The 25,787-nt window shown below is 40.5% G+C and overlaps 1 protein-coding gene across 1 annotated transcript in view; it reads right to left on the bottom strand.

The window, feature by feature from the left end:
• ttc6 (tetratricopeptide repeat domain 6) overlaps positions 1-25,787 on the bottom strand; it is a 309,199-nt gene that overhangs the window by 194,077 nt on the left and 89,335 nt on the right. Inside the window, exons 7-9 of the mRNA XM_063059735.1 lie at positions 25,048-25,207; positions 18,430-18,543; positions 5,141-5,233 (exon numbers count right to left, since the gene is read on the bottom strand). Coding sequence (XP_062915805.1) covers positions 5,141-5,233; positions 18,430-18,543; positions 25,048-25,207 — 367 coding nt within the window. The remainder of the gene's footprint in view (positions 1-5,140; positions 5,234-18,429; positions 18,544-25,047; positions 25,208-25,787) is intronic.

Below are 25,787 nucleotides of genomic sequence, written 5' to 3'. Positions count from 1 at the left end.
ATACATCCCTTTAAGATCATCCATCCATCTCCTATGAGTCAATGAACAATGTTTCAACCTGCTTAATCTCTTTCCATAACTCAGCTCCTTTGTTCCCAGCAATATCCTCATAAACCTTCTCTGCACTCTTTCCAGCTTAATGGTATCTTTCTTAATAACAATGTGACCAAAACTGAACACAATATTCCAAATGAGGCCCAATCAACAGCTTGTACAACTGCAACAAAACATCCCAGCTGTTGTACTCAGTTCTCTGACTGATGAAGGTCAGTGTGCCAAAAGTCTTCTTCACCACGCTGTCCATCTCTGTGATGCCACTTTCATGGAACCACTACTTGTAGCTCCTAGGCTCCTATGTTCTACAACTATCTCCAGTGCCCTAACATTCTCTGTGAATGTCCTACACTGATTTGCCTTCAGAAATGCAAAACCTCACACTTATCTGAATTAAACTCCAATTGCCAATGCTCTGCTCACTTACCCAATTATTCATTATCTGCATTTCTGTAAGGATCTAAAATGTGGCAAAACATATTCAAGTGTTTAATAAAGAAAATTTGGTATTTCTTTTTGCCTGAATCTTAAAAGGATCTACCAGTTGATTTTAGCAGCACTTTAAATGTCGGGAGATGACTTCAGAGCTTATGGTAGGGCAATGTAAGGTGCTGGTACCAAAGACAACGGTTCACATAAGATTAAATGTTAATCTGGAATCAAGAATTGGATGAAACAATTAGGTCTCAAAAACCTGCAGCACGTGGTGGGTCAAACGGATTACCAAGGTTGTGAGTGGTCCAGTTCAAGTTCAAATTGACACTACAGATGAAAACAGTAGTCAAAGGATGATGCTGTCACTTTAATCTTTCTGATGTATATTTGGAGAAAATTTCTGCTCTCACATGTGATACGTTGGAGGAGTGTGATAAATTGAACCCAATGGGGGAGAAGAAGTAGCAAAATAGAACTGTTAGTGTTCAGTAAAATTTGACATTATAGCATTGTTTCATGTAGCTTAGAAATAGAATATAAAAATTTAGAGAATCTGTGGAAAGAGGGATTGATACAGCTAAAATTGGAGGCATTTATGTTTTATAATTCTAATGAATATTTTCTAAGCAGAAAGACATGTACAGTACTTTTATTTTTAAACTACTGTGTGTTTCTGGTCCAATGTGATTATTGAATATCCACACAGATGTGGGATTTCCAGGAGACTTCCATCCTCCCTGATGGCCATACCTGCACCGGGTGCATCGAGATGCAGCTCCTTAGAAATTGTGTTTGGGAACTGGAGCTACAGCTCGATGACCTTCAGCTTGTTACGGGAAATGAAGTAGTGATAGACTGGAGCGTCAGGGAGGTAGTCACCCCAAGGCAACAGGAGACAGATAAATGGGTGACTGTCAGGAGAGGGAAAGAAGATCGTCAGAAAGTGGAGAACACCCTTGTGGCCATGCCTCTCAAGAATTACTCCATTTTGAGCACTGTTGGGGGGGGGGGACCTTCCTGGGGGAAGCAACAACAGAAGCTCAGAAGGGCAGGGAACTGAAGAGGATGGCAGCAGTGATAGGCGACTCTATAGTCAGGTGGTCAGATACGCAATTCTGTGGACACAAAAAAGGAAACACGGTTAGTAGTTTGCCTCCCAGATGTCAGGGTCCGCGATGTTTCTGAACACATCCACAATATCCTGAAAAGGGAGGGTGAGCAGCCAGAAGTCGTGGTAAATATTGGTACCAACAACATAGGTAGAAAAAGGAAGGAGGTTCTGAAAAAAGAATACAGGGAGTAATGAAAGAAGCTGAGAAGCAGGACCTCAATGATAATAATCTCGGGAATGCTGTCTGTGTCAAACAACAGTGAGGATAGGAGTAGAATGAGATGGCAGATAAATGTGTGGCTGAAGAATTGGATCAGGGGGAAGGGATTCAGATTTCTGGATAATTGGGACCTCTTCTGGGGCAGGTGGGACCAGTACAAAAGGGATGGGTTACACTTGAATCTGTGGGGGATGAATATTCTTGTGGGCATGTTTACTAGAGTTGTTGGGAGTGGTTTAACCTAATAATGCAGGGGGATGGGAACCAGTATGATAGAGCTGAGGATGAGTCAGCAGGTTTACAAGTAAATGATGGATGTAACATGAATATAAGGAAAGACAAGCCAATGATTGGGTATACATGCAGACAGAGCAAAGAGGTAAATTGTACCACAGAGGCAAAATTGAATAGGGTGAAGAATGCTGGACTGAAGGTGCTGTATTTAAATGCGGTAGCGTTCGGAATAAGGTGGACAAACTCGTGCCTACCTGGGAAAAGGCTATCTTAGATTGGGTACTGTGTAATAACCCAGATCTTATTAGGGAGCTTAATGTAAAGGAATTCTTAGGAGGCAGTGATCATAATATGATTGAATTCATCCTGTCATTTGAGGGGGAGAAGCACAGGTCACATGCATCAGTATCACATCGGAATAAAGGGAATTACAGAGCATGAGAGAGGACCTTGCCCAGAGGGATTGGAGGAGGATACCAGCGGGGATGATGGCAGAGCAGAGATGGCTGAAGGTTCTGGGAATAGTTCACATGACACAGGATAGATATGTCCCACAGAAGAAGTTCTCAAATGGCAAGGAGCTGACAAGGGAAGTTAAGGAATGCATAAGAGACAAGGAAAGGACATATAAGGTAGCAAAAATGAGTGGGAAGTTGGATGATTGGGAAACTTTTAAAATCCAACAAAAGGCAACTAAAAAGGCTATAAGAAGGGAAGAGATGAAATATGAGGGCAAACTAGCCAATAATGTAAAGCAGGATACTAAAAGTAATTTCAGTTATATAAAGAGTAAAAGGGAGGTGAAACCACTGGAAAATGATGCTGGTGAGGTAGTAATGGGGGACAAAGAAATGGTAGATGAACTTAATGGGTATTTTGCATCTGTCTTCTCTGTGGAGGACACTAGCAGTGTGCCAGAGGTCCATGAGTGTCAGGAAGCAGAAGGGAGGTTATTGCTACTAGAAAGGAAAAAGTGCTAGGCAAACTCAAAGATCTTAAGGTGGATAAGTCACCTGAACCAGATGGATTACATCCCAGAGTCCTGGGAGAGGTTGCTGAAGAGATAACGGATGCATTGGTCATTATCTTACAAGAATCACTTGATCCTGGCAAGGTCCTGGAGGACTGGAAAATTGCAAATGTCACTCCACTGTTTAAGAAGGGAGGAAGGCAAAAGAAAAGAAATTATAGGCCAGTTAGCTTAACCTCAGTGGCTGGGAAAGTGTTGCAGTCTATTATTAAGGATGAAGTTTCGGGGTACTTGGAGACTGATAAGTCAAAATCAGCATGGTTTCTGTAAAGGGAATCATTGCCTGACAAATCTGAGTTCTTCAAGCAAGTAACAAGCAGAATGGACAAAAGAGAGGGAGTGGACGTCATTTACTTACATTTTCAGAAGGCATTTTGATAAGGTGTTACCTATGAGGTTGCTTAACAATCTAAAATCCTATGGCATTACAGGAAAGATATTGCAATAGATAGAGGAATGGCTGACAGGCAGGAGGCAAGAAGTGGGATTAAGGGGGGCCTTTTCTGGTTGGTTGCCAGTGATTAGTGGCGTTCCTCAGGGATCAGTATTGGGACCGCTACTTTTCACATTGCTTTGGATAATGTCAATGATCTGAATAATGGAATTGATCGCTTTCTGGCAGAATCTGCAGATACAAAGATACGTGGAGGGACTGGTAGTGTTGAAGAAGCAATGGGATTGCAGTAGGACTTAGAAATTGGAAGAAAGGGCAAAAAAGTAGCAGATGGAATACAGTAATGGGAAATGTATAATGCATTTTGGTAAAAGGAACAATAGTGTGGATTGTTATCTAAATGGGGAGAAGGTTCAAGCATCAAAGGTGCAAAGGGACTTAGGAGTCCTCGTGTAAGCACCCAGAAGATAAATTTACAGGTTGAGGCTATGGTAAAGAAGGCAAATGCAATGTTGGCATTTATTTCAAGGGGAATAGAATATAAAAACAAGGAGATAATGCTGAGCCTGTATAAGACACAAGTCAGGCCACACTTGGTGTATTGTCAACAGTTTTGAGCCCCATATCTCAGAAAGAATCTGTTGTCATTGGACAGAGTCCAGAGGAAGTTCATGAGGATGATTCCGGGAATGAAGGGGTTAACATATGAGAAGCATTTGGCAGCTTTGGACCTGTACTCACTGGAATTTAGAAGATTGCATGGGAATCTCATTGAAACCTATCAAATGTTGAAAGGACTATATAGGGTGGGTGAGGAGAGGATGTTTCCTATGATGGGGCTATCCAGAACCAGAAGGCACAAGATTGAGGGGCGACCTTTTGGAACAGGGGTAAGGAGAAACTTTTTTAGCCAGTGAGTGGTGAATCTGTGGAATGCTCTGCTACAGACTACAGCAGAGGTCCAGACCGTGCGTATATTTAAGGTGAAAGTTGATCGTTTCCTGATTGGTCAAGGCATCAAAGGACATGGTGGGAAGACAGGTGTACGGGGTTGAGTGGGATTTGGGATTAACCACGAAGGAATAGCGGAGCAGACTTGATAAACTGAATGGCCTAATTCTTCTTGTATGTCTTATGGTCTTAAGGTCTAAGCATAAATGACCACCTTTTGTCTTTGATTGTTTCTACCCTTTCCCTAGCTATGGATAAGTTTTTAAAGATCCATAAAACACACTGGGATTTTCTTTGATCTAATTTGTCAAGGGCATGTTATGGCACTTTTTGGCCTTCCAGGTACTCTGTTTAATTCCTTCCTTGTCATCAGAGCCTTTTCTACCCCTTCACTGGAACATATCTGACCTGAATTCTGACCAGCTGACCTTTAACAACTCTCTTTCTTGTGTTGTGACATTAATTACATCCGACAAAGGCATAGTCACTGTTGAAGGATCAGGACCGATTGTGAACAGGCTTCAAGGCAGGGCCTGAAATCATGGAATAGTCCCAGTCACCCAGCAGAGTCAATCTCCATTCCATTTTTCCAACTTTTGCACTTGGCAGCAGGTTGTTTCTGGATGCAAGCATCCAAAAAGAATTGACTTTTAGCTCACAAAACAAAAATCTGATTGGTCATATCAGAATCATAAAAGGAGCTATTCATACCAGAGCAGCTTTATCTTCCAAATATTCCTGTTCTTCTTCAATGTCATAATCATCATCCTGATTCATATGGAAGTCACAAGGATTCTCTTGATCCTGTAGATTTGGTATAAAGATTACTCAATAAGCTTATATCCTCACAGCCAGAGTCCATATGTTAAATTCAGAACATAAATCAATTTTATAAAATATTAGGTCTGAATGTTGCTACTGATGCTATCATAACATTGTTGACTTACCCACTAATGAGGCAACAGCTCATGCAATCTAAAGTATCTGTCTGATTCAAAATGTTTCACTAAAATTACATCTCATCGAGGATCAAAACCTATTCTTGTCCGAACACTTTTTCACAAGCTTAAGCTGTGAATAATGAAAGCAAGTTTAACGTTCAAAATGACGTGCTAGGTGGTGGTATGGATGTTCCTGCTGCAACTCCCAATGTATGCAGCATGAAGACAGGCAAGATTACAGGACTTCATATGATGTAAACAGTGCACAAATAAAAATATCCTGTTAGATATGGCTGTTGAGAGTGTTCAATGTTTGTGCAAAGTCAGATTGTTAGTTAAAGATCGGCAGAAAAAGCATTGTTGCATTTTTGGAAAGAGATAAGAGCTTATTGTCCGTCCATCTCTTTCCTTCGCTCCATCAAAGGTCCAAATAGTCCTTATAGGTAAAACAGAAATTCACTAGCATTTCTTCCAACCTAGTATACTGTTTTTGGAGAGGAGCGGGCTCCTCTGCACTGGAGTAAACAAACACAGATTGGGCAATTGCTTTATGGATCACCACATTTAGTCCACAGGAATGACCCCGAGCTTTCGTTGCTGCCAATTTAATTCACTATCCTGCTCCCACTCTGTACTTTCTCTCTGTGCACCCCTACCACCCCATCCCACACCCCACAGACACACATATACTGTTAGAATCAGGCCCAATGCAAGCTTAAAGAACAACGCTTATCTACCATCTGGACACATTACAGCCTTCTGGATTAAATATTGAATTCCCTAACTGCAAGTTGTTCTCTTTTTCTTTGTCTGTTTCAAAACTGGCTACCACTTTGCTCAGTTTTTCTTAGTCTATTCAATTTGTATGGTCTGTTGGCCATGTAAGACCATAAAGCATAAGACATAGGAGCAGAATTGGGCCACCTGGACCATCGAGTCTGCTCTGCCATTCAATCATGGCTGAATTTTTATTTCTATCTCCTCCTCAACCCCAGCTCCCAGCCTTCTTCCTGTAACCTTTGATGTCATGTCCAACCAAGAACCTATCAATCTCTGCCTTAAATACACCCAACAACCTGGCCTCCGCAGATGCATGTCGCAACAAATTCCACAAATTCACCACCGTTTGGCTAAAGAAATTCCTCCACATCTCTGTTTTGAAAGGGCACCCCTCTATCCTGAGGCAATGCCCTCTTGTCTTAGACTCTCCCACCAAAGAAAACATCCTTTCCACATCTACTCTGTCCAGGCCTTTCAACATTTGAAAGGTTTCAATGAGATCCCTGTTCATCCTTCTGAATTCCAGCCAGCACAGACCCAGAGTCATCAAACGTTCTTCGTATGATAATCCTTTCATTCCTGGAATCATCCTTGTGAACCACCTCTGGACCCTCCCCAATGCCAGCACATCTTTTCTAAGATAAGGGGCCCAAAACTGTTCACAATACTCAAGGTGAGGCATCACATCCTTACTCTTGTATTCTAGACCTCTTGAAATGAATGTTAACATGGCATTTGCCTTCCTCTCCACCGACAAAACCTGCAAGTTAACCTTCTGCACAAGGACTCCCAAGTCCCTCTGCATCTCAGATTCCTGGATTTTCTCCCTGTTTAGAAAATAGTCCGCACTTTTATTTCTACTACCAAAGGGCATGACCATGCACTTTCCAACATTGTATTTCATTTGCCACTTTTTTGCCCGTTCTCCTAATCTGTCCAAGACCTTCGGCATCCCACCTGTTTCCTCAACACTACCTGCCCTTCCACCAATCTTCGTATCATCTACAAACTTGGCAACAAAGCCATCTTATTCCATCATCTAAATCACTGATATACAGCATAAAAAGAAGTGGTCCCAGCACCGACCCTGGAGGAACATCACTAGTCACTGGTAACCAACCAGACAAGGATCCTTTTATTCCCACTCACTGCCTCCAACCAATCAGCCATTGCTCTAACCATGTTAGTAACTTTCCTGTAATACCACGGGCTCTTAACTTGGTAAGCAGCCTCATGTGTGGCACCTTATCAAAGACCTTCTGAAAGTCCAAATATACAACATCCACTACATCCCCTTTATCTATCCTGCTTGTAATCTCCTCAAAATACTCCAAAAGGTTTGTCAGGCAGGATTTTCCCTGAAAATCCATGCTGACTTTGTACTATCTTGTCCTGTGTCACCAAGTATTCCATTGCCTCATCCTTAACAATCGACTCCAACATCTTCCTAACCACTGAGGTCAGGCTAACTGGTCTATAATTTTCCCTCTGCTGTCTTCCTCCTGCTGGAGTAACATCTGCAATTTTCCAGTCCTCTGGCACCATGCCAGAGTCCAATGATTTTTGAAAGATCATTTCTAATGCCACCACAATCTATAACACTACCTCTTAGAGAACCCTAGGGTGCAGTTCCTCTGGTCCGGATGACATGTACCTTTAGGTCTTTCAGCTTTTTGAGCACCTTCTCTCTTGTAACAGTAAGTAGGTAAACAGTAAAGTAAATGTACCCACTTCTCTTCCTTCGCACACTACAACATCAGGCATACTGCTAGTGTCCTCCACAGTGAAGAATGATGCAAAATATTTATTTAGTTCATCAATCATCTCCTTGTCCCCCATTATTATTTCTACTGCTTCATTTTCTAGCAGTCCTATATCCACCCTCATTTCTTTTTTTTTATTTTTAACATACTTGAAAAAGCTTTTACTATCCACTTTGATATTATTTGCTGCTTGCTTTCATATTTTATGTTCTTCCATCTGTAATTTTTTTAGTTGCTCTCTGTAGGTTTTTTAAAACTTCCCAATCCTCTATCCTCTATCTATTTTTGCTTTGATGTTTTTACAATAGCTTTGACTTCCTTATTCACCACGGTTGTACTATTTTACCATTTGAGTATTTCTTCATTTTTGAAATAGAAATGTCCTGCACCTTCCTCAATTTTCCTAGACATGCACGCCATTGCTGCTCTGCTGACATCCTGGCCAGCAGCTTCTTCCAATTTACTTTGGCTAACTCCTCTCTCATACCACTGTAATTTCCCTTACTCCACTGAAATACTGCTACATCAGACTTTACTTTCTCCCTACCAAATTTCAAGTTGAACACAATCATATTGTGATCACTGGTTCCTAAGGGTTCTTTTACTTTAATCTCCCTAATCGCCTCCGGTTCATTACATCAGGGGTCCCCAACCTTTTTTGCATTGTGGACCGGTTCAATATTGACAATATTCTTGCGGACCAGCCGACCGGGGGGGGGGGGGGCGTGGGTAGGGTTGCCAACAGACAAGAGTAGCAGTCAAATACGTTGGGTTTACCCCAAGAAAGACTACAATGACCATGAAGCCTTGCGCAGGCACCAGTGCACATGCATGTACATGCCCATTTTTTTCCCTGCAAATCGTTTTTAGCAATTCTGTTCGGGGGCGGGGTGTTAATCACGACCGGAATATAGGTGATAAGTGGCTAATACACTCAATTTCGTTTCTAAAAGAGTTTATCTAACGAATTTAATATTAAACACACAGCCCATATTTTTCTCACATAAATATAGTGATAAGTCAATTATCAGGGGAGGACAGGGGAGCTTGAAGTAAGTGTTGAACGAACTTCCTGTAAAAGTGGTAGAGGCAGATTCGATATTTTCATTTAAAGAAAAATTGGATAGGTATATGGACAGGAAAGGAATGGAGGGTTATGGGCTGAGTGCAGGTCGGTGGGATTAGGTGAGAGTAGCATTCGGCACGGACTAGAAGGGCAGAGATGGCCTGTTTCCGTGCTGTAATTGTTATATGGTTATATAAGTCAATAGCATCATAACATTTTAAGTAACGTTTGGATATTAAACACACAGCACATATTTTCCCCGTATGAACATATAAAATCATTGCAACACACCAATATCGCTGAATCAGTGGGAGTCCGGGGCTGAATACTTGTTTTCCTGCAACAACATGGTCCTATCGAGGGGTGATGGGAGACAGCGATACTCGAAGGGGGTTCCTTATGTCCAGTCTATTCCACAATTTAGTTTTCGTTGCATTCATTGCAGAGATATGTTGGAAATGGAAGCAACGTTTTCAGTGCTTTCGTGGCTATCTCAGGATATTTAGCCTTGACTTTGATCCAGAATGCCGGCAGAGATGTTATGTCAAACATATTTTTCAGCCCGTCGTCATTTGCAAGCTCGAGGAATTGCACTCCTTCCTGCGCTGACGCGGATGATGCGCTGTTAATGACCTTGCGTGTGTTCAAGCTCAACAGTGGGCGTGACAGGGAATGAGGAAAGGTGCAGCTGACTCATATCGCCAAATCATATCGTTTCCTTGCGGCCCAGTAGCACATGCTTTGCGGCCCAGTACCGGTCCACAGCCCGGTGGTTGGGGACCGCTGCATTACATTACACCCAATTCAGTTTAGCTGATCCCCGAGTAGACTCAACAACAAACTGCTCTAAAAACCTATCTCTTAGGTATTCAACAAACTCACTCCCTTGAGATCCATAACTAACCTGATTTTCACAATCAACCTACATGTTAAAATCTCCCATGACTACCGTAACATTGCCCTTTTGACTCGCCTTTACCATTTCCTGTTGCAACCTGTGGTCCACCTTCCAGCCACTGTTGGGAGGCCTGTATAAAACTGCCATTAACCTTCTTTTACCCTTGCAGTTTCTTAAGTCAACCCACCAAGATTCAACACCTTTCAATGTTATGTCACATCTTTCTACTGATTTGATGCCATTCTTTACCACCCCCTCTGCCTACCTTCCTATCCCTCTGATATAACGTATAACCTTAGACAATCAGTTCCCAACTACAACCATCCCTCGGCCACAACTCAGTGATGGCCACAACATCATACCTGGCAATCTGTAATACTGCAAGAAGATCATCCACCTTATTTCTTATACTACATGCATTTAGATACAACACCTTGCGTAGCGTATTTGCTGTCCTTTCTGACTCTGCATCCCTAATAATTTGATACTCAACCTGTTGGCTACAATTAAGTCTGCCCTTCCTGACAATCTGACTGCGCGTTATCTTTACTTTTTTTTACCATCCGTCCTTTCCTGAGTCCCTTCACTCCGGTTCCCACCCCCCTGCCAAGTTAATTTAAACCCTCCCCAACAGCTTTAACAAACCTTTCCACGAGAATATTGGTCCCCCTCGGGTTCAGGTGCAACCCATCTCTTTTGAACAGTTCATACCTCCCCCAGAAGAGGTACCCTTTATATAACTCATCATACACACAAAGAAGCATAATGTCCTAAACGCCTCCACTAATACATGTGGTCCATCTCATCAGACTTATTTCCTTTGATCTGCAAATCACTTTGTCATCTCCCATCCTATCAAAAACTATCTTTTTTTCTCTTACCTAGTTCTGGTGAATGGTTTTGGACCTGAAATGTTGATGGTTTCCCTTACCACAGATATGCTAGGTGTTTCAAGTTTATTGAGACCCAAGTCACCCAGTCAAGAGCCCAAAAGCCAATAGAGACATTTGAATACATGAGGCAGACAATGAAAGATCTTTCAGACTGTTTACTGCTCAATGATGTAGGTTTCCTTCTCCCAGTTTATAGCAATGCCTTAAGATAATATCTAGCAGATAATCTGAGGTAAGATGATTTTATTATACTGTATCTCATTTAAGTTAAGACTTAGAGTCACTCCACGTGGTATGGGATATCATTGTTCTGGCAGTTGAAAGATAATCAAATATTAACATGTTTCCTCTCCATTGACATTGGCAAACCAATTAAGAACTTCCAAAATTATTTGTTTTGTTACAGAGGGGGTATTGCTTAAAATGTTTTGCCTTGGAAAACCTCTTTCATACAAACATTTTCAGTACCAGATAACTGTATACATTAAGGATGAGGTATTGCTATCTCAAATTGCTAAACGGGATTATGATAAACCAGTAAATCCAGAGATCTGGCTCAAACAAGGATAGATATTTCTGTGGAGTTTACAGTCGAGGAACAAAGCAAAGTAAACCATTAACTATTTACTGTATATACATTAACTTATTCCATATTAATTTATTCTGTCAAATAAATATTCAGATAAGTATAAAATTATACAATTAATCTACTCATTACACTTAGATTTGCTCAGGTTGAGCAAACCTTTCACCATTCGATTGATTTCAATTAGGTCATCCCTCATTCTTCTGAATTCTAGTGAATACAAGCCCAGAGCAATCAAACATTTCTGATATGACAAGCTGTTCAATACTGGAGTCATTTTCATGACCCTCCATTGAACCCTCTCTAGTTTCAGCTCATCTTTTCTAAGATATGGGGCCCAAATCTGCTCACACCTCAAGTGAGGCCTCACTAGTCCTTTATAAAATCTTAACATTACATCCTTGCTTTTATGTTCTAGTCCTCTTGAAATGAATGCTAACAACGCATTGACCTTTTTCACCACTGACTCAACCTGTAAGTTAACCTTTAGATAATCCTGCACAAGGACTCCCAAGTCCCTTTGTGCCTCAGCTTTTTGTATTTTCTCTCCATTTGAAAATATTTAATTCCTTCATTTCTTCTACCAAAATGAATGACCATACACTTCTCAACACTGTATTCCATCTGAAAATTCTTTGCCCCTTCTCCTAATCTGTCTAAGTTCTTCCATAGCCTCTCTACTGCATCAGACTACCCTTCCACCTGTATTCATATTGTCTGCAATCTTTGCAACAAGGCCATCAATTCCATCATCCAAATCATTGACATATAACAGAAAAAGAATTGGTCCCACACAAACTTCTGTGGAACACCACTAGGCACCAGCAGCCAACCAGAAGAGGCTCCCTTTATTCCCACTCTTTGTCTCCCGCCAATCAGCCATTACTTTGTGCATGCTAGAATCTTTCCTGTAATACCATGGGTTCATAGTTTGTTAAGCAGCCTCGTGTGTTGCACATTGTCAAAGGCCTTCTGAAAATCCAAGAATATAAAATCAACTGATTCTCCTTTGTTTATCCTGCTTGTTATTTCTTCAAAGAATTCCAACAGATTTGTCAAGCAAGATTTTCCCTTGTGGAAACCATGCTGACTATGGCCTATTTTATCATGTGCCTCCAAGTACCCTGAGACCTCATCCTTAATAATTGACTCCAACATCTTCCCAACCCACTGAGGTCAGACTAACTGGACTATAGTTTCCTTTCTTTTGCCTCTCACCCTTCATGAAGAGTGGAGTGACATTTGCAATTTTCCAGTCTTCCAGAACCATTTCAGAATCTAGGGATTCTTGAAAGATCATTACTAATGCCTCCATAATCTCTTTGGCCTCCTCTTTCAGAACTCTGGGGAGTACACCATCTGGTCCAGGTGACTTATCTATCCTCAGACCTTTCAGAGTCCCAAGAACCTTCTCTCTAGTAATGGTAACTTTGTAAACTCCATTACCGCTAACGCCCGAAACTTCCACCATATTACTAGTGTCTTCCATGGGGAAGATTGATGTAAAATACTTAGTTCATGCATCATTTCCTTGTCCCCCATTACCACCTCTCCAGCATTGCTTTCCACTGGTCTAATATACACTCTCACCTTTCTTTTACACTTTATGTATCTGAAAAAACTTTTGGTATCCTCTCTAATACTACTGGCTAGCTTACTTTCGTATTCTATCTTTACCTGCTCAATAATGTTTTTATTGATCTTCTCAATTCCCTAACTTCCTACTAATTTTTGCTCTATTATATGCCCTCTCTTTAGCTTTTATGTTGGCTTTGACATCTCTTGTTAGCCATAGTTATGTCAACTTGCCATTAGAATACTTATTCCTCTTTGGGATGTATATATCCTGTGCCTTCCAGATTGCTTCTAGACATTTCAGCCATTACTACTCTGCCATCATCCCTGCCAGTGCTCCTTTCCAATCAATTCTGGTCAACTCCTCTCTCATGCCTCTGTAATTCCCTTTACTCCACCGTAATACTGATACATCTGACTTTAGCTTCTCCTTCACAAATTTCTGGGTAAATTTGATCATATTATGATCCCTTGCCCCTCAGGGTTCTTTTACCTTAAGTCCTCTAATCAATTCTGGTTCATTGTATAGCACCCAATCCAGTATACCTGATTTTCCAGTGGGCTCAACCACAAGCTGCTCTCATAGGCACTCTAGAAATTCCCTCTCCTGGAATACAGCACCAACCTGATTTTCCCAATCTACCTGCGTATTGAAATCCCCCATGACTATTGTAACATTGCCCTTTTGGCATGCACTTTCTATCTCCTGGTTGTAATTTGTAGACCATATCCTTACTACTGTTTGGTAGTCTGTATACAACTCCCATCAGGGATTTTTTTACCTTTGCAGTTCCCTAGTTCTATCTGCAACGATTCAACAGCTTCCGAGCCTATGTAGCCTCTTTCTAATGATTTAATTTCATTTTTTAACCAACAGAACAACGCTGCTCCCCTCTGCCTTCCTGCTTGTCCTTTCGATACAATGTGTATCCTTGAACATTAAGTTCTCAGCTATAATCTTTTCTCACCTATGATACAGCGATGCCTACAACATCATACCTGCCAATCTACAATTGCGCTGCAAGTTCATCTACCTTATTCAGTATACTGTGTGCATACAAATGCAAAATCTTCTCTCCTGTATCTACCTTCAATAATGTTTAGTAACATGTTACCATTCTCTTGAAAAACAAATAACTCTCTTCAACATAACCAAATCTACGCACATGATAGGGCAAACCAGCAGCCTACTGTTTTAATCTACCAAAGTTGCACAAAATTTAATCTGCCACTGTTCCACAAAAACTTGCTTACTTTAGTTGCTCTGGAGTGAATAACATGCTATATATCAAACATCTATACTATCTGCAAAGTTCGTGTCATCTTCAAAGTTTCTATGTGCTTGAGATTGCAAGGAGCTGTTGGATTGTGCATTGTGGGAGCAAGATTCCAAAAAGCAAGATGGGACATTCTGAGCACCTAAGATCACAGGATAATTAGCCACTTGGTAAGAGCCAAAAAAATAAGTCAGGTTTAAGTGGAACACACTGTAGAAGTGGCTATTGTTGGAGTGAGCCAGTGTTAAAGTGAAGGGTTTGAGGTTTTGGCTTAAGAGACTTTGGTGAAGAGAGGCGAAGGTATAGGGAAACTTCTGGTAAGTCTCTTTCTTTCTCTATTAGTGCCTAGCTGGAATGGTGAAAATGAGTCTAGGGTGAGTGATGTGTTATTCAGGTCAGGTGTGGGAGTCCTGAGTCTCCCTGATAGTTACAAACCCATGAGGTACATTCATCAGCAGCTTCTCATAGAATCTACTAAGGAAATAGAGCTGCAGCAGGATGACCAAAGGCTCATTCAGCAGAATGAACAGATAAGGTCTACAAGGTGGTAGTCACCCTTAAGTTGCAGGAGGCAGGTAGCTGAGTGACTGTCAGGAGAGGGAAAAGATGTAGGCAGATAGTGCAGAGTACTGCTGTGACCATTCCTTCTAATAACAAGTAAACTACTTCAGAGCATCTGCAGATTTTCTATTCTTTAGATATACCTCTTCAGATACTGTTGGAGGAGAACTTAACATTAAAAAGCTGCAGTCAGCCTCAGATCAGGACCATAGCATTCTAAAGAGGGAGGGTGAACATCCAAAAGATGTATACATATGATATAAATGTCACAATATACCAATGATATAAATAGGAAAAGAGATGAGGTCCTGAAGAAAGAATATAGGATGCTAGGTAGGAAGCTGGACACAGGACTTCAAGAGTAGTAATCTCTGGATTTCTGCCTGTGCCATGCGCTATTGAGGGTAAGAATAGGATAATTTGACAGATGAATATGTGGCTGAGGAATTGGTGCATGGGGCAGGGTTTCAGATTTCTGATTCAATGGGATCTCTCCTGAGGAAGGTATGACCTGTACAAAAAGGATGGCTTACACTTGAAATTCAGAGGCACAAATGTTCTTGCAGACAGATTTGCTAGAACTGTTGGAGAGGGTTTAAATTAGCTTGGCAGGGGGAAGGGAACTAGAATGATAGGTCAGAGGTTGGGGCAGTTGGTGTACAAGTAATGCAACATGTGGAGATACTATGAGGCAGGATAGGCAGTTGTTAAGGTAAAATTGAAATGGGAATGGAGCGACATATGTCTATTTTAATGTAAGTATCAGGAATAAGGGTGATGAACTTAGAGCATGGGACAGTATATGGCAGTACATGGAACTATGATGTTGTGGCCATTACGGAGACTTAGCTATTGCAAGGGCAAGGATGGCTGCGAGAAGTTCCAGGATTTAGATCTTTCAAAAGAGAGGGGGAGTAAGGTAAAAGAGGTGAGGAAGTGGCATTGATAATCAGGAATAGTATCACAGCTGCAGAAAGGGAGAATGTCATGGAGAGATTGTCTACTGAGTCAGTGTGGGTGGAGGTCAGAAACAGGAAGGGAGCAATCACTCTATTGGGCGTATTCCCACCAGCAACAGAAACACTGAGGAACAAACTGGGAGGCAAATTTTAGAAAGGAAGGATTCCAGACATAATATGCAGACAGACTGACTAGAGGAGGAGCAATACTGGTTCTAGCGCCAGGTGATGAACCAGGTCCGGTGTCAGTCAGTGGGTAAGCACTTCGGTGACAGTGACCACAGCTCTCTGACCTTTACTATAGCCTTGGAGAGGGAAAGCAGCAGACATTATTGGAAAGTATTTATTTGGTGGAGGGAGAATTATGATGCTATTAGGCAGGAATGGAATATAAATTGGTAATGGATGTACTCAAGGAAATACACAGAGATGAGCAAGTTGTTTAAGGAGCACTTGCATGGGGTTCTGAATAGCTTGGCCCCAATGAGACAGGGAAAGGATTGTATGGTGAAGGAACCACGTTCTCAAGAAATGTGAAACACCTAATCAAGAGGAAGCAAGAAGCTTACTTAGGGCTTAGGAAGCAAAGGATCAGTCACAGTTCTAGAGAATTACAAGGTAGCTAGGAAGGAGCTGAAGAATGGACTTAGGAGAACTAGAAGGGGGCATGAGAAGGCCTTGGCAAGTAGGATTAAGAAAAACCCCAAGGCATTCTACACATATGTGGAAAAAAAGTAGGATGGCTAGATTGAGGGAGAAAACATGTGCCTAGAGTCGAGGCGCTAGGGGGAGCTAGGGAGCTTGCTTCAGTATTCACCAGTGAAAGGGACCTTGACATTTGTCAACACAAAGTAAAACAGTCTGATGTGCTAGAACATGTTTACATTAAGAAAGAAGATGTGCTCGAACTTTTGAAAAATATTAGAGTAGATAAACAGGATTTAACTCAGGTTACTATAGGAAGCGAGGGAAGAGATTGCTGTCCCTTTGGCAATGATCTTTGTATCCTCACTGGCCACAGGAGTAATACCAGATGACTGGAGGATGTTAATTGTTACACCTTTGTTCAAAAAAGGGAGTAGGAATAATCCTGGGATTTATAGACCAGTGAGCCTTACCTCAGTGGTAGGCAAATTATTGGAGAAGATTCTTAGACACAGGATTGATGAACATTTGGAGAAACATTGTCCGATCAGGGATCATCAGCATGGTGTTGTGAGGGGCAGGTCGTACCTCATGAGCCTGATTAACTTCTTTGAAGATGTGAAAAACATATTGATGAAGGCAGGTCAGTGGATGTGGTGTATATGGATTTTAATAAGACATTTGATATGCTTCCCCATGGTAGGCTCATTCAGAATGAAGGCATGTGAACTACGGAAATTTGGCTCTGTGTATACAGAATTGGCTTGCCCATAAACGAAAGAGGTGACATTAGATGGAGCATATCCTGACTGGAGGTCAGTGACCGATAGTGTTCCACAGGGATCTGTTCTGAGATGCCTGCTTTTTGTGATTTTTATGATTTGGATGAGGAAGTAGAAAGGTGTGTTAGTAAGTTTGCATATGACATGAAGATTAGTGGAATTGTAGACGGTGTGGGGGGTTATCATAGGCTGAGAAGTGGCAGATGGAATTCAACCCAGAAAAGTGTAACGTGATTCACTTTGGAAGACTGAATTTGAGGCCAGAATACAGGGTCAATGCCAGTATTCTTAACAATGTGGAGGAATAGAGGGACATTGGGGTTCACATCCGTAGATCCTTCAAAGTTGTGGCGCAAGTTGATAGAATTGTTAAAAAGGTGTGTGGTGTGTTGGCCTTCATTAGTCAGAGGATGTATTAAAATTAGTAGCAAATACAACTCCTGGGAGAAAATATTGTAATTTCTCTGCAACCTGGAATATGAAATTTGATGAACACATCCATGTACCAGGACACTCTGAAATCCTCTGACTAGTATATTTTGTATCCAATACACCTTACATTAATCTTGGATTTTAGTTTTGCCGTGTGATTTTGGCTCTTTTTTCCTGTTCATTAATGCAGCCTGTCTGCTGGGCATATCCTACAGCCCTGTTGTTAACAGCACATAACACAGATAAAGAAGCATAATCTGCATCGAACTGCCATGAACCCTATTTGGTCTCATCTTATTAAAGATATTCTTTTTTCTCCACCAGACCCTCTATGCAAGTGACCGGTTCTAATGAAGAACCTGAAATGTTAACCGTCTTCTTCCATAGATTCTGCCTGACATGTTGGATGTTCCCAGTATGTTCTGTCCTTACTTCAAATTTCCAGCATCTGCAATTTTGTTTTTACTTCCATTTTGAGTTGTTTTTTTTTGCATAGCTTTTCAAAAGTAGGCATGTGGCCCAAGTGACACCTTTCTTTGCTATATCATACAATAATTCAATGAAATCAGTTAATAAACTGAACCCAGGCATCTAGTTACCATTTCCAGGACACACATTTGAGAAATGTAAGACTACGGAAGAAAGAGACACTATTGAACTTCCTGAATCTATATTAGTTTTCAGTAGTTCAAGATTAGGTTAAACCAGACATCATTAATTCCATTTATCTTTGTTTAATTCATCTATCTGTTAGTAATAATACAAGCTTTACATCCAAATCTCTAATAAAAAATAACAAAATGGAAAAAAAAGCACAATATCTGATTTTTTTTTCTTATTACCAATTCCATTTGCAACTTTGGGTATAGGATTTCCTGTATATATGAAATAGGAACTGCAAACTTGGGAAATGCTGGTGTCCAAAACAGCTTTGTTGCATCTTTGTGGATTTTCATCTATTCAAAACAAATACAAAGAGTCAAATATCTATGCAAAAAACTATTGTAAAAGCAAAGAATGGCAGTAATATATCAAAATGTTGAAAACTCTGTCTTTACTTAATTAGAATATCACATAATTTCAGAGTAAAATTAATTGTTCAAAACACAATGCACTATATTTTGAAGTGAGTAACAACTTATCTGAACTCAGTGCTTACCTCCTAAACTTAACTTGTGTGGTATGAACACTATCGATTGCAATTTCCAAACTGCAAACCTAAGCATTGATGACAAATCAGGCTTCCATCTATGAACGCCATGATGTGGAACAATGCAGAGGAGGAAGGAGATTATGGAAGAGGGAAACGAGGGCCAGATCAAGACCCACACATGAAACTTTGGAAAAACTAACACTCAGTTTTGCTATCCACAATAGTTTAGCACGTTGTTTAAAGCAGGGCAACATTGAATTTAATTGGTAGACAGAAGCTTTCCAAAACTATTTAAAATGATTCAAGTTATTATTTTAAATGTACTAATCTTTTTTTGCAAAAATTAAAACAAAGCTCAAACATTCAAAGCAAAGCAATTAATAAAACTAGACATAATAACATAAAAATTTTTGAAGAACTCCAGGTTTCTAAGGTGGATTGGTGCAACTCTGCAACCCCAAAATGGATAGAAACATAGCAACATAGAAAACATACCGCACAATACAGGCCCTTTGGCCCACAAAGCTGTGCCAAACATGTCTCTACCTTAGAACTACCTAGGCTTTACTCATAGCCCTCTATTCTTCCAAGCTCCATGTAGCCATCCAGGAGTCTGTTAAAAGACCCTATCATTTCCACCTCCACTGGCAGCCCATTCCACGCACTCACCACTCTCTGCGTAAAAAACTTACCCCTGACATCTCCTCTGTACCTACTTCCAAGCACCTTAAAACTATGCCCTCTCATGCTAACCATTTCAACCCTGGGGAAAAGCCTCTGTCTATCCACATGATCAATGCCTCTCATTATCTTGTACACCTCTATCAAGTCACCTCTCATCCTCCATCACTCCAAGGAGAAAAGGCCGAGTTCACTCAACCTATTCTCATAAGGCATGCTCCCCAATCCAGGCAACATTCTCCTCTGCTCCCTTCCTATGGTTTCCATGTCCTTCCTATAGCGAGGCGACCAGAATTGAGCACAGTACTCCAAGTGGGGTCTGACCAGGGTCCTACGTAGCTGCAACATTACCTCTCGGATGACATATGTTGTCCAACAATGGGGTACAACCGTAAAATAGCAAAGAGCTGTGAGCATATTTCAAAATCAGATGGTCTTATACATTAATGGAAACCCCTAACTCCTCTACACTTTACTTGCAGTAATGCTTGCATTTCCCTTTAAAATCAAACCCAATGAAGTATCCAAAATATGCTTCTCAAATGTAAAATAGGGTTTCTTCCACATTCCTCCATTTAATTTAAACACCATCTCATTTTATATGTAACACACATCAAAGTTGCTGGTGAACGCAGCAGGCCAGGCAGCATCTATAGGAAGAGGCGCAGTCGACGTTTCAGGCCAAGACCCTTCGTCAGGACTAACTGCCTGAACTGCCTGGCCTGCTGCGTTCACCAGCAACTTTGATGTGTGTTGCTTGAATTTCCAGCATCTGCAGAATTCCTGTCATTTTATATGTATTTGTTTTGCCTTTAGATCCCTTTCCACTGTGCTTCAGTCCAAAATTCTCATGGCCCTGAAGAATATGGATTATTAACAATCTTATTAATAAATACATTTCTGTTCCATAAATTTCCTCCTTTTAAAATATTTTCTTGAATATTTAAGGTGTCTCCACTAACCTAACAACGCCTAATATTTAAGTATTAATTCTTCAACTACAACCCTATATCTCATCATTTATTTCTCCCAAAGTTATTAGTTGCCTGCATGAGATTGCTTCTTCCTCAAGAAACAAAATGATAGCTTGGAGGTAAAATGGGAGAAAGACTAACAGTTAAATGTGAAAGAAAAAAAATGTTTTAAATTGAAATTCCAGAATGTGTAAACAGAGAAATTAAAAAAATATATAATCAAAAGGAAAATAAAGCAGAAATGTTATTCATTCGGCAGACAGTGGCAGAATAGAAGAGTGTTTGATGGCTCTAGGCCTGTACTCAGTGGAGTTCAGAAGGAAGAGGAGTCTCACTGAAACTTACTGAACACTAAAAGGATGGACAAAGTAGACATGGAAAGGATGTTTCCATTAGTAGAAGAGTATAGGATCTAAGGCACAAACTCAGAATAAAGGGGCACCCCTTTAAAACTGAGATAGGGAGGAATTTCTTCAGCTGCATAGGGCTGCTGAGGCCAAGTCATTGTGCGTACTAAAGTAGAAATTGATAGGTTCTCAAATGGTAAAGGAGTTAAGGATTACAAGGAGAACCCAGAAGAATGGAGTTGAAAAAAATACATCCATGATCGAATGATAAACAAAGCAGACTCTAGGGGCCAAATATGCTAATTCAGCTCCTAAATGTTACCCTGGTCTGTAATGTGTAGTGAGTGGCCTTGCCAATATGAATTTCAATTCAGAAATTTGGAATTAGCTCATCTGCTTGTAAACCACAAAAGGAAAATTACAGAATGGAAAACTTCATGACACTGGTGTTGTTGGCAGAATCATAGCTGGCAACAAGAAGGCGTAATAGAACAGCTGATTGAGTAGTATCACAACAAAAACCTCATATTCCATGCCAGCAAGCTCAAGGAGTTGATGTAGAATTCAGGAAGAACACACATCAATGCACATTCAGAGGTCAGAGTGAATAGCTCCAATTTCCTGGGCCCAGCGCATTGATACAATCATGAAGAAGGTACAACAGTAGCTCTACCTATTAAGAATTTGACGAGATTTTATAAGTCACCGAAGACTCAAGCAAATTTGTACAGATATATCATGGAGAGCATTCTGATGGGTTGCATCACTACCTGGTATGGAGGCTCCAATGGACAAAGCTGAAAGAGGATGCAAGGGGTTGTAGACTTTGCCAGCTCCATCACAAGTATGACCCTCTCCACCACTGAGGACGTCTTCAAAGGACAGTGCCTCAAAAAGGCGGTACCCATCATTATTGACCCTCACCATCCAGACCCTCTTTCCATTAATACAATCAGGAAGGAGGTACAGGAGCCTTAAGACACACACTCAATGTTTTATGAACAAATTCTTTCCCTGTGGCATCAGATTTCTGAATGGTCAATGAACTCATGAACATTACCTTGCTATTCCTCTATGGCACTGTTTGTTTATTTACTTATTATGGTAACTTATAGTAATTTGTTATGTCTTGTCCTGTACTGCTACTATAAACAACAAATTTCAAGACATATGACAGTGATAATAAACTGATTATGATTCTGAGAATATATTAAGGGTTTAGATTGATGAAAATAGTTAAGGCTGGAGAAATTGTTGGGAAGAGAACTGAGCCAGGCATCAGATAATTTTTTTTTGTAGTGTTACACAGAAATTCAGAAAGTTACCGAGCAGAAGAAATGGAACACAGTGAATACAAAACCAGATAATTTATAGACCTAGACTAACAATCCAAAGAAGAAATTTCAATTCTCAACACAGTATATTGGAATTTATGGTAAATTAAATAATCCAAATTTTTTTAAAGACCAACTTTGGTAGTATGATTACAAACTACTAGATTGTGATAAAATTTCATCATAACTACTCTTCACTCCATTTGCCCTCTCTGTGTCTCCATTCCACAGTACTATGATTGACTCTTAATTGCCCTCTGAAGTAGGCTAGTAAGCTTTGAATAACATAATTATAGTGTAAAAACAATGTTTCAAGAAGAGACTTATCACTACATTCAAAAGTCAAAGTCTGTCCCGAGCCTTTGTGGCCCATCAGGCCAGTGCTTACGCCGGTTTCTGTGGTGTAAAGCGACTGAGAGTACAAAACTAACCCCCCCCCCCACACACCAGATAGGACGCCAGTCTATTGCGAGGTTAACCCCCAGCATTTGCCAGTACACATTTTCAGCTGGGTGGACTGGAGCAGTGTGTGATTAAATGCCTTGCTCAAAGACACAACACACTGCCTTGGCCGAGACTCAAACCCAAGACCTTCAGATTATGAGCCCAACACTTGGCCAAGTGCCACACTAATACTAATACTACCATTAGGATGAGCAATAATATCAAAAATGCCAATGATATCACAACTTAAAAATGAAAACAAAACATTGTGTTCTGTTACTTTACTGCAGAAAGTCAGAGAGACCAACTCCTTTTCTGCGTGTCATGTATTTTATCTTAAACTAACTTTTTGGAAAGATTTGGCAGCATAAGAGTAGTTGATGAGCTGTGTCAATCTTATGCAACCAGCTATGGCCAAACGGCACTAGTCTGCATCATTTGTGACCCGCTGAAGGGTCTCCAGGACCTGCTAAAGGGTCTTGGCCCAAAACGTCGACTGTGACAGAGGGCAGCGCGAAGTCATGATGGCGCTAAACAGTGATTCCTTTGCTTGTGTAGAAACAGCTCTATTTCTATCTATGATATTTCTTTTTTTTTCCCTTTTCAAGGTTCTTTTGAAGACCCTGACCTGGAGTTACATGCTGACTTTGGTTCTTCGTGGGAATAGGACCCGCTGTCAGGGCCCCACAACCGGCTGCTTTTTGATATGCCAAGGACACAGGCTGGAAGACCAGCACGCCATCAGGGTGCCGGATTTTCATGGCTCTGGAGACGGGCTGATTCAAGGCGGTGTCCCTGACTGAGGCATCATGGGACAACAAGGGCATCATGAGAACCAGGCTAGCTATGTATCTGGACACCTGAGCTCTCTGAGCGCAGAGCTCAGAAAAAGCAACACAACAGACTTATAATACCATAAATCAGTGAGTTGTTTGTTATGTCTTCCCCCTTGCTGTGAAATGGGGACACCCCTTTTTCCCTTATTAGGGAGAGGGAGGGAGGGAGGGAGGGAGAGAGAGAGAGAGAGGGAGAGAGAGAGAGAGAGAGAGAGAGAGAGAGAGAGAGAGAGAGAGAGAGAGAGAGAGAGAGAGAGAGAGAGAGAGAGAATGAGAATGAGAATACACGCACGCGCCTTTGGTATGTCAAATTACCGGGTGAGCAAATACTGTAATCTTTGGGGTACTGCAAGTCTGTGTCTTTATTGATGCTTTGGCTGCATGTTTGAGTGTTCGGTGAAGGGTGCTGATGCTTTTTTGCCGGTGGGGGGGGTCATGGCCTTTGTGCTGCTTGTGCATGTGAGCTGGGGGGGGTCTTTGGGGTTCCAACGTTTAACTGTCATTCATCCTTTGAGGAACTCCTCTGTTTTCATAGATGCTTGCAAAGGAAAAGAATTTCAGGAAGTACATTGTATACATTTCTCTGACATTAAATGTACCTTTTGAATCTATTGAACCTACTATTTTCCATAGTTACTGCCTGGCCTGCTGAGTTCCTCCAGCATTTTGTGTGTGTTGCTTGGATTTCCAGCATCTGCAGATTTTCTTTTGTTTGTCATACATCATACATATCTGTTCTTTGACATCTGCAAATGACCTGCCCAACTGATGCATGTACTCAACCAAAAATGTCAACCATCCCTTTGCTTCCACAGATGGTACCTGGTCTGCTAAATTCTTTCAGCAGGATGTTTTTTTTGCTCCAAAATCCAGAATTTTCAGTCCTTTCTGTCTTCAATCACACTTATTCTGTTACAAAGGTTCAACAGCACAAGGCAACCCATGATATGGTTATATCTGCAACTGTACTGGATATGAATAAACAACATTCCTGTCTTTTCAAAAGTAGGAGCAGTGCGGTTTTAAGTCTATAGTGTTGATTAGTACAGTACAGTATTACATTACAGTTATTCTGTGGGTTATAAGTATAGTCCATAGAGGTTTGCTGGAACAAAAGATTCTTGGATAAGAGGCCATGCTTTGCTGCAGTTCCTGGGTCTGTAATAACTGTACAGTTCTTCATACACAAAGAATACCTCTAACTTTCAATAAATAACCTTAATTGAAAGCATTACAAAAGGAGAGTGAGTAGACTATACTGTATGTCCCCTTATGCCTACTTCACCATCCAATGTAATCATGGGAGATCCGATCTTGGAAGCTCCACCTACCTGTTTGTTTCCCACTAACAATGACTGCAACTATGGAAGAAAATGTGTCATCTTGAATACATTCAGTCATTCAGACTCCATTTCCTGGCGTAGAGAATTATAATGATTCACAAGTGAGAGAAGATATTAATTCTTGTCTCCATATTATTTCTGTTCTTTTGCCAATCTTCTGTTTAAGTTGATACATTACACCCAATGTTATGAGCTCCTGTGTAGTAACTTTTTAAGATGGTATTTTACTGAACAATAATTTTTTAAAAAACTGTACATCACTTCTGAAAACAGTCAAAGCTTACCATTTATTACAATTTTATATTTTCATGAGGTTAAAGAAATAAAATTATTGCTTTAATTACCTACCGATTTTCCCAAAAGTATCATTCTAGGTCTCTCCACGTAATATTCTGCAATCCTTTGCCATTCATACAAATATTCTGGTGAAAGTGGTGGTAATAACTTAATACTATCCTGGAAATTTTCCTGAATCACCTCTGATACAGGAATTCCTTCATAAACATATCTAAAATTAGAAAATAACATTTTAGTTTCAACTTAAGAAAATAACATGAGCAGTTGCAGCAAAACACAGTAACCAAATAACACAAAACAAAATGCTATAGAAGTAGGTATTTTCTATGTTATCAATACATATTTAGTAAAATATTTCTGCAGTGTTTATGCAATTTCACAGGTTAATGCAGACACTATTCATACTACAGTTTCTTGAAATTGAAATCTAAATTATACTGAGCTAAACAATGAAATGTTACAGTTAAAACTTATAAGAAATGACAGATGTTTATTCTTCTTGTTTCCTCAACAGATCACATAAAAGTTTACTCAATAAAGGAACTTAATACACAGTTAACATGAAAAGTATATATCAAATGTTACCATCCTGCAACATGGCAATGCAGTAAACTTTCCAGAATATCAGCTCAGACATTTCAGTGAATTGAAAGTGACAGTACTTGCTTCTAGATTCACAAATACCCTCCCACTAAGGCTACCTCCACACTAGACCGGATAATTTTGAAAATGCCAGTTTCACGTAAAAACGATAGGCGTCCACACCAAGCGTTTTTGAAAATACCTCCGTC

This window comes from Mobula hypostoma, chromosome 1 (genome assembly GCF_963921235.1).
Source record: "Mobula hypostoma chromosome 1, sMobHyp1.1, whole genome shotgun sequence".
In the NCBI taxonomy this organism is placed as follows: Eukaryota; Metazoa; Chordata; class Chondrichthyes; order Myliobatiformes; family Myliobatidae; genus Mobula; species Mobula hypostoma.
The sequence above is the reverse complement of the archived record's forward strand: the minus strand, read 5'-3'. Positions and strand labels throughout refer to the sequence as shown.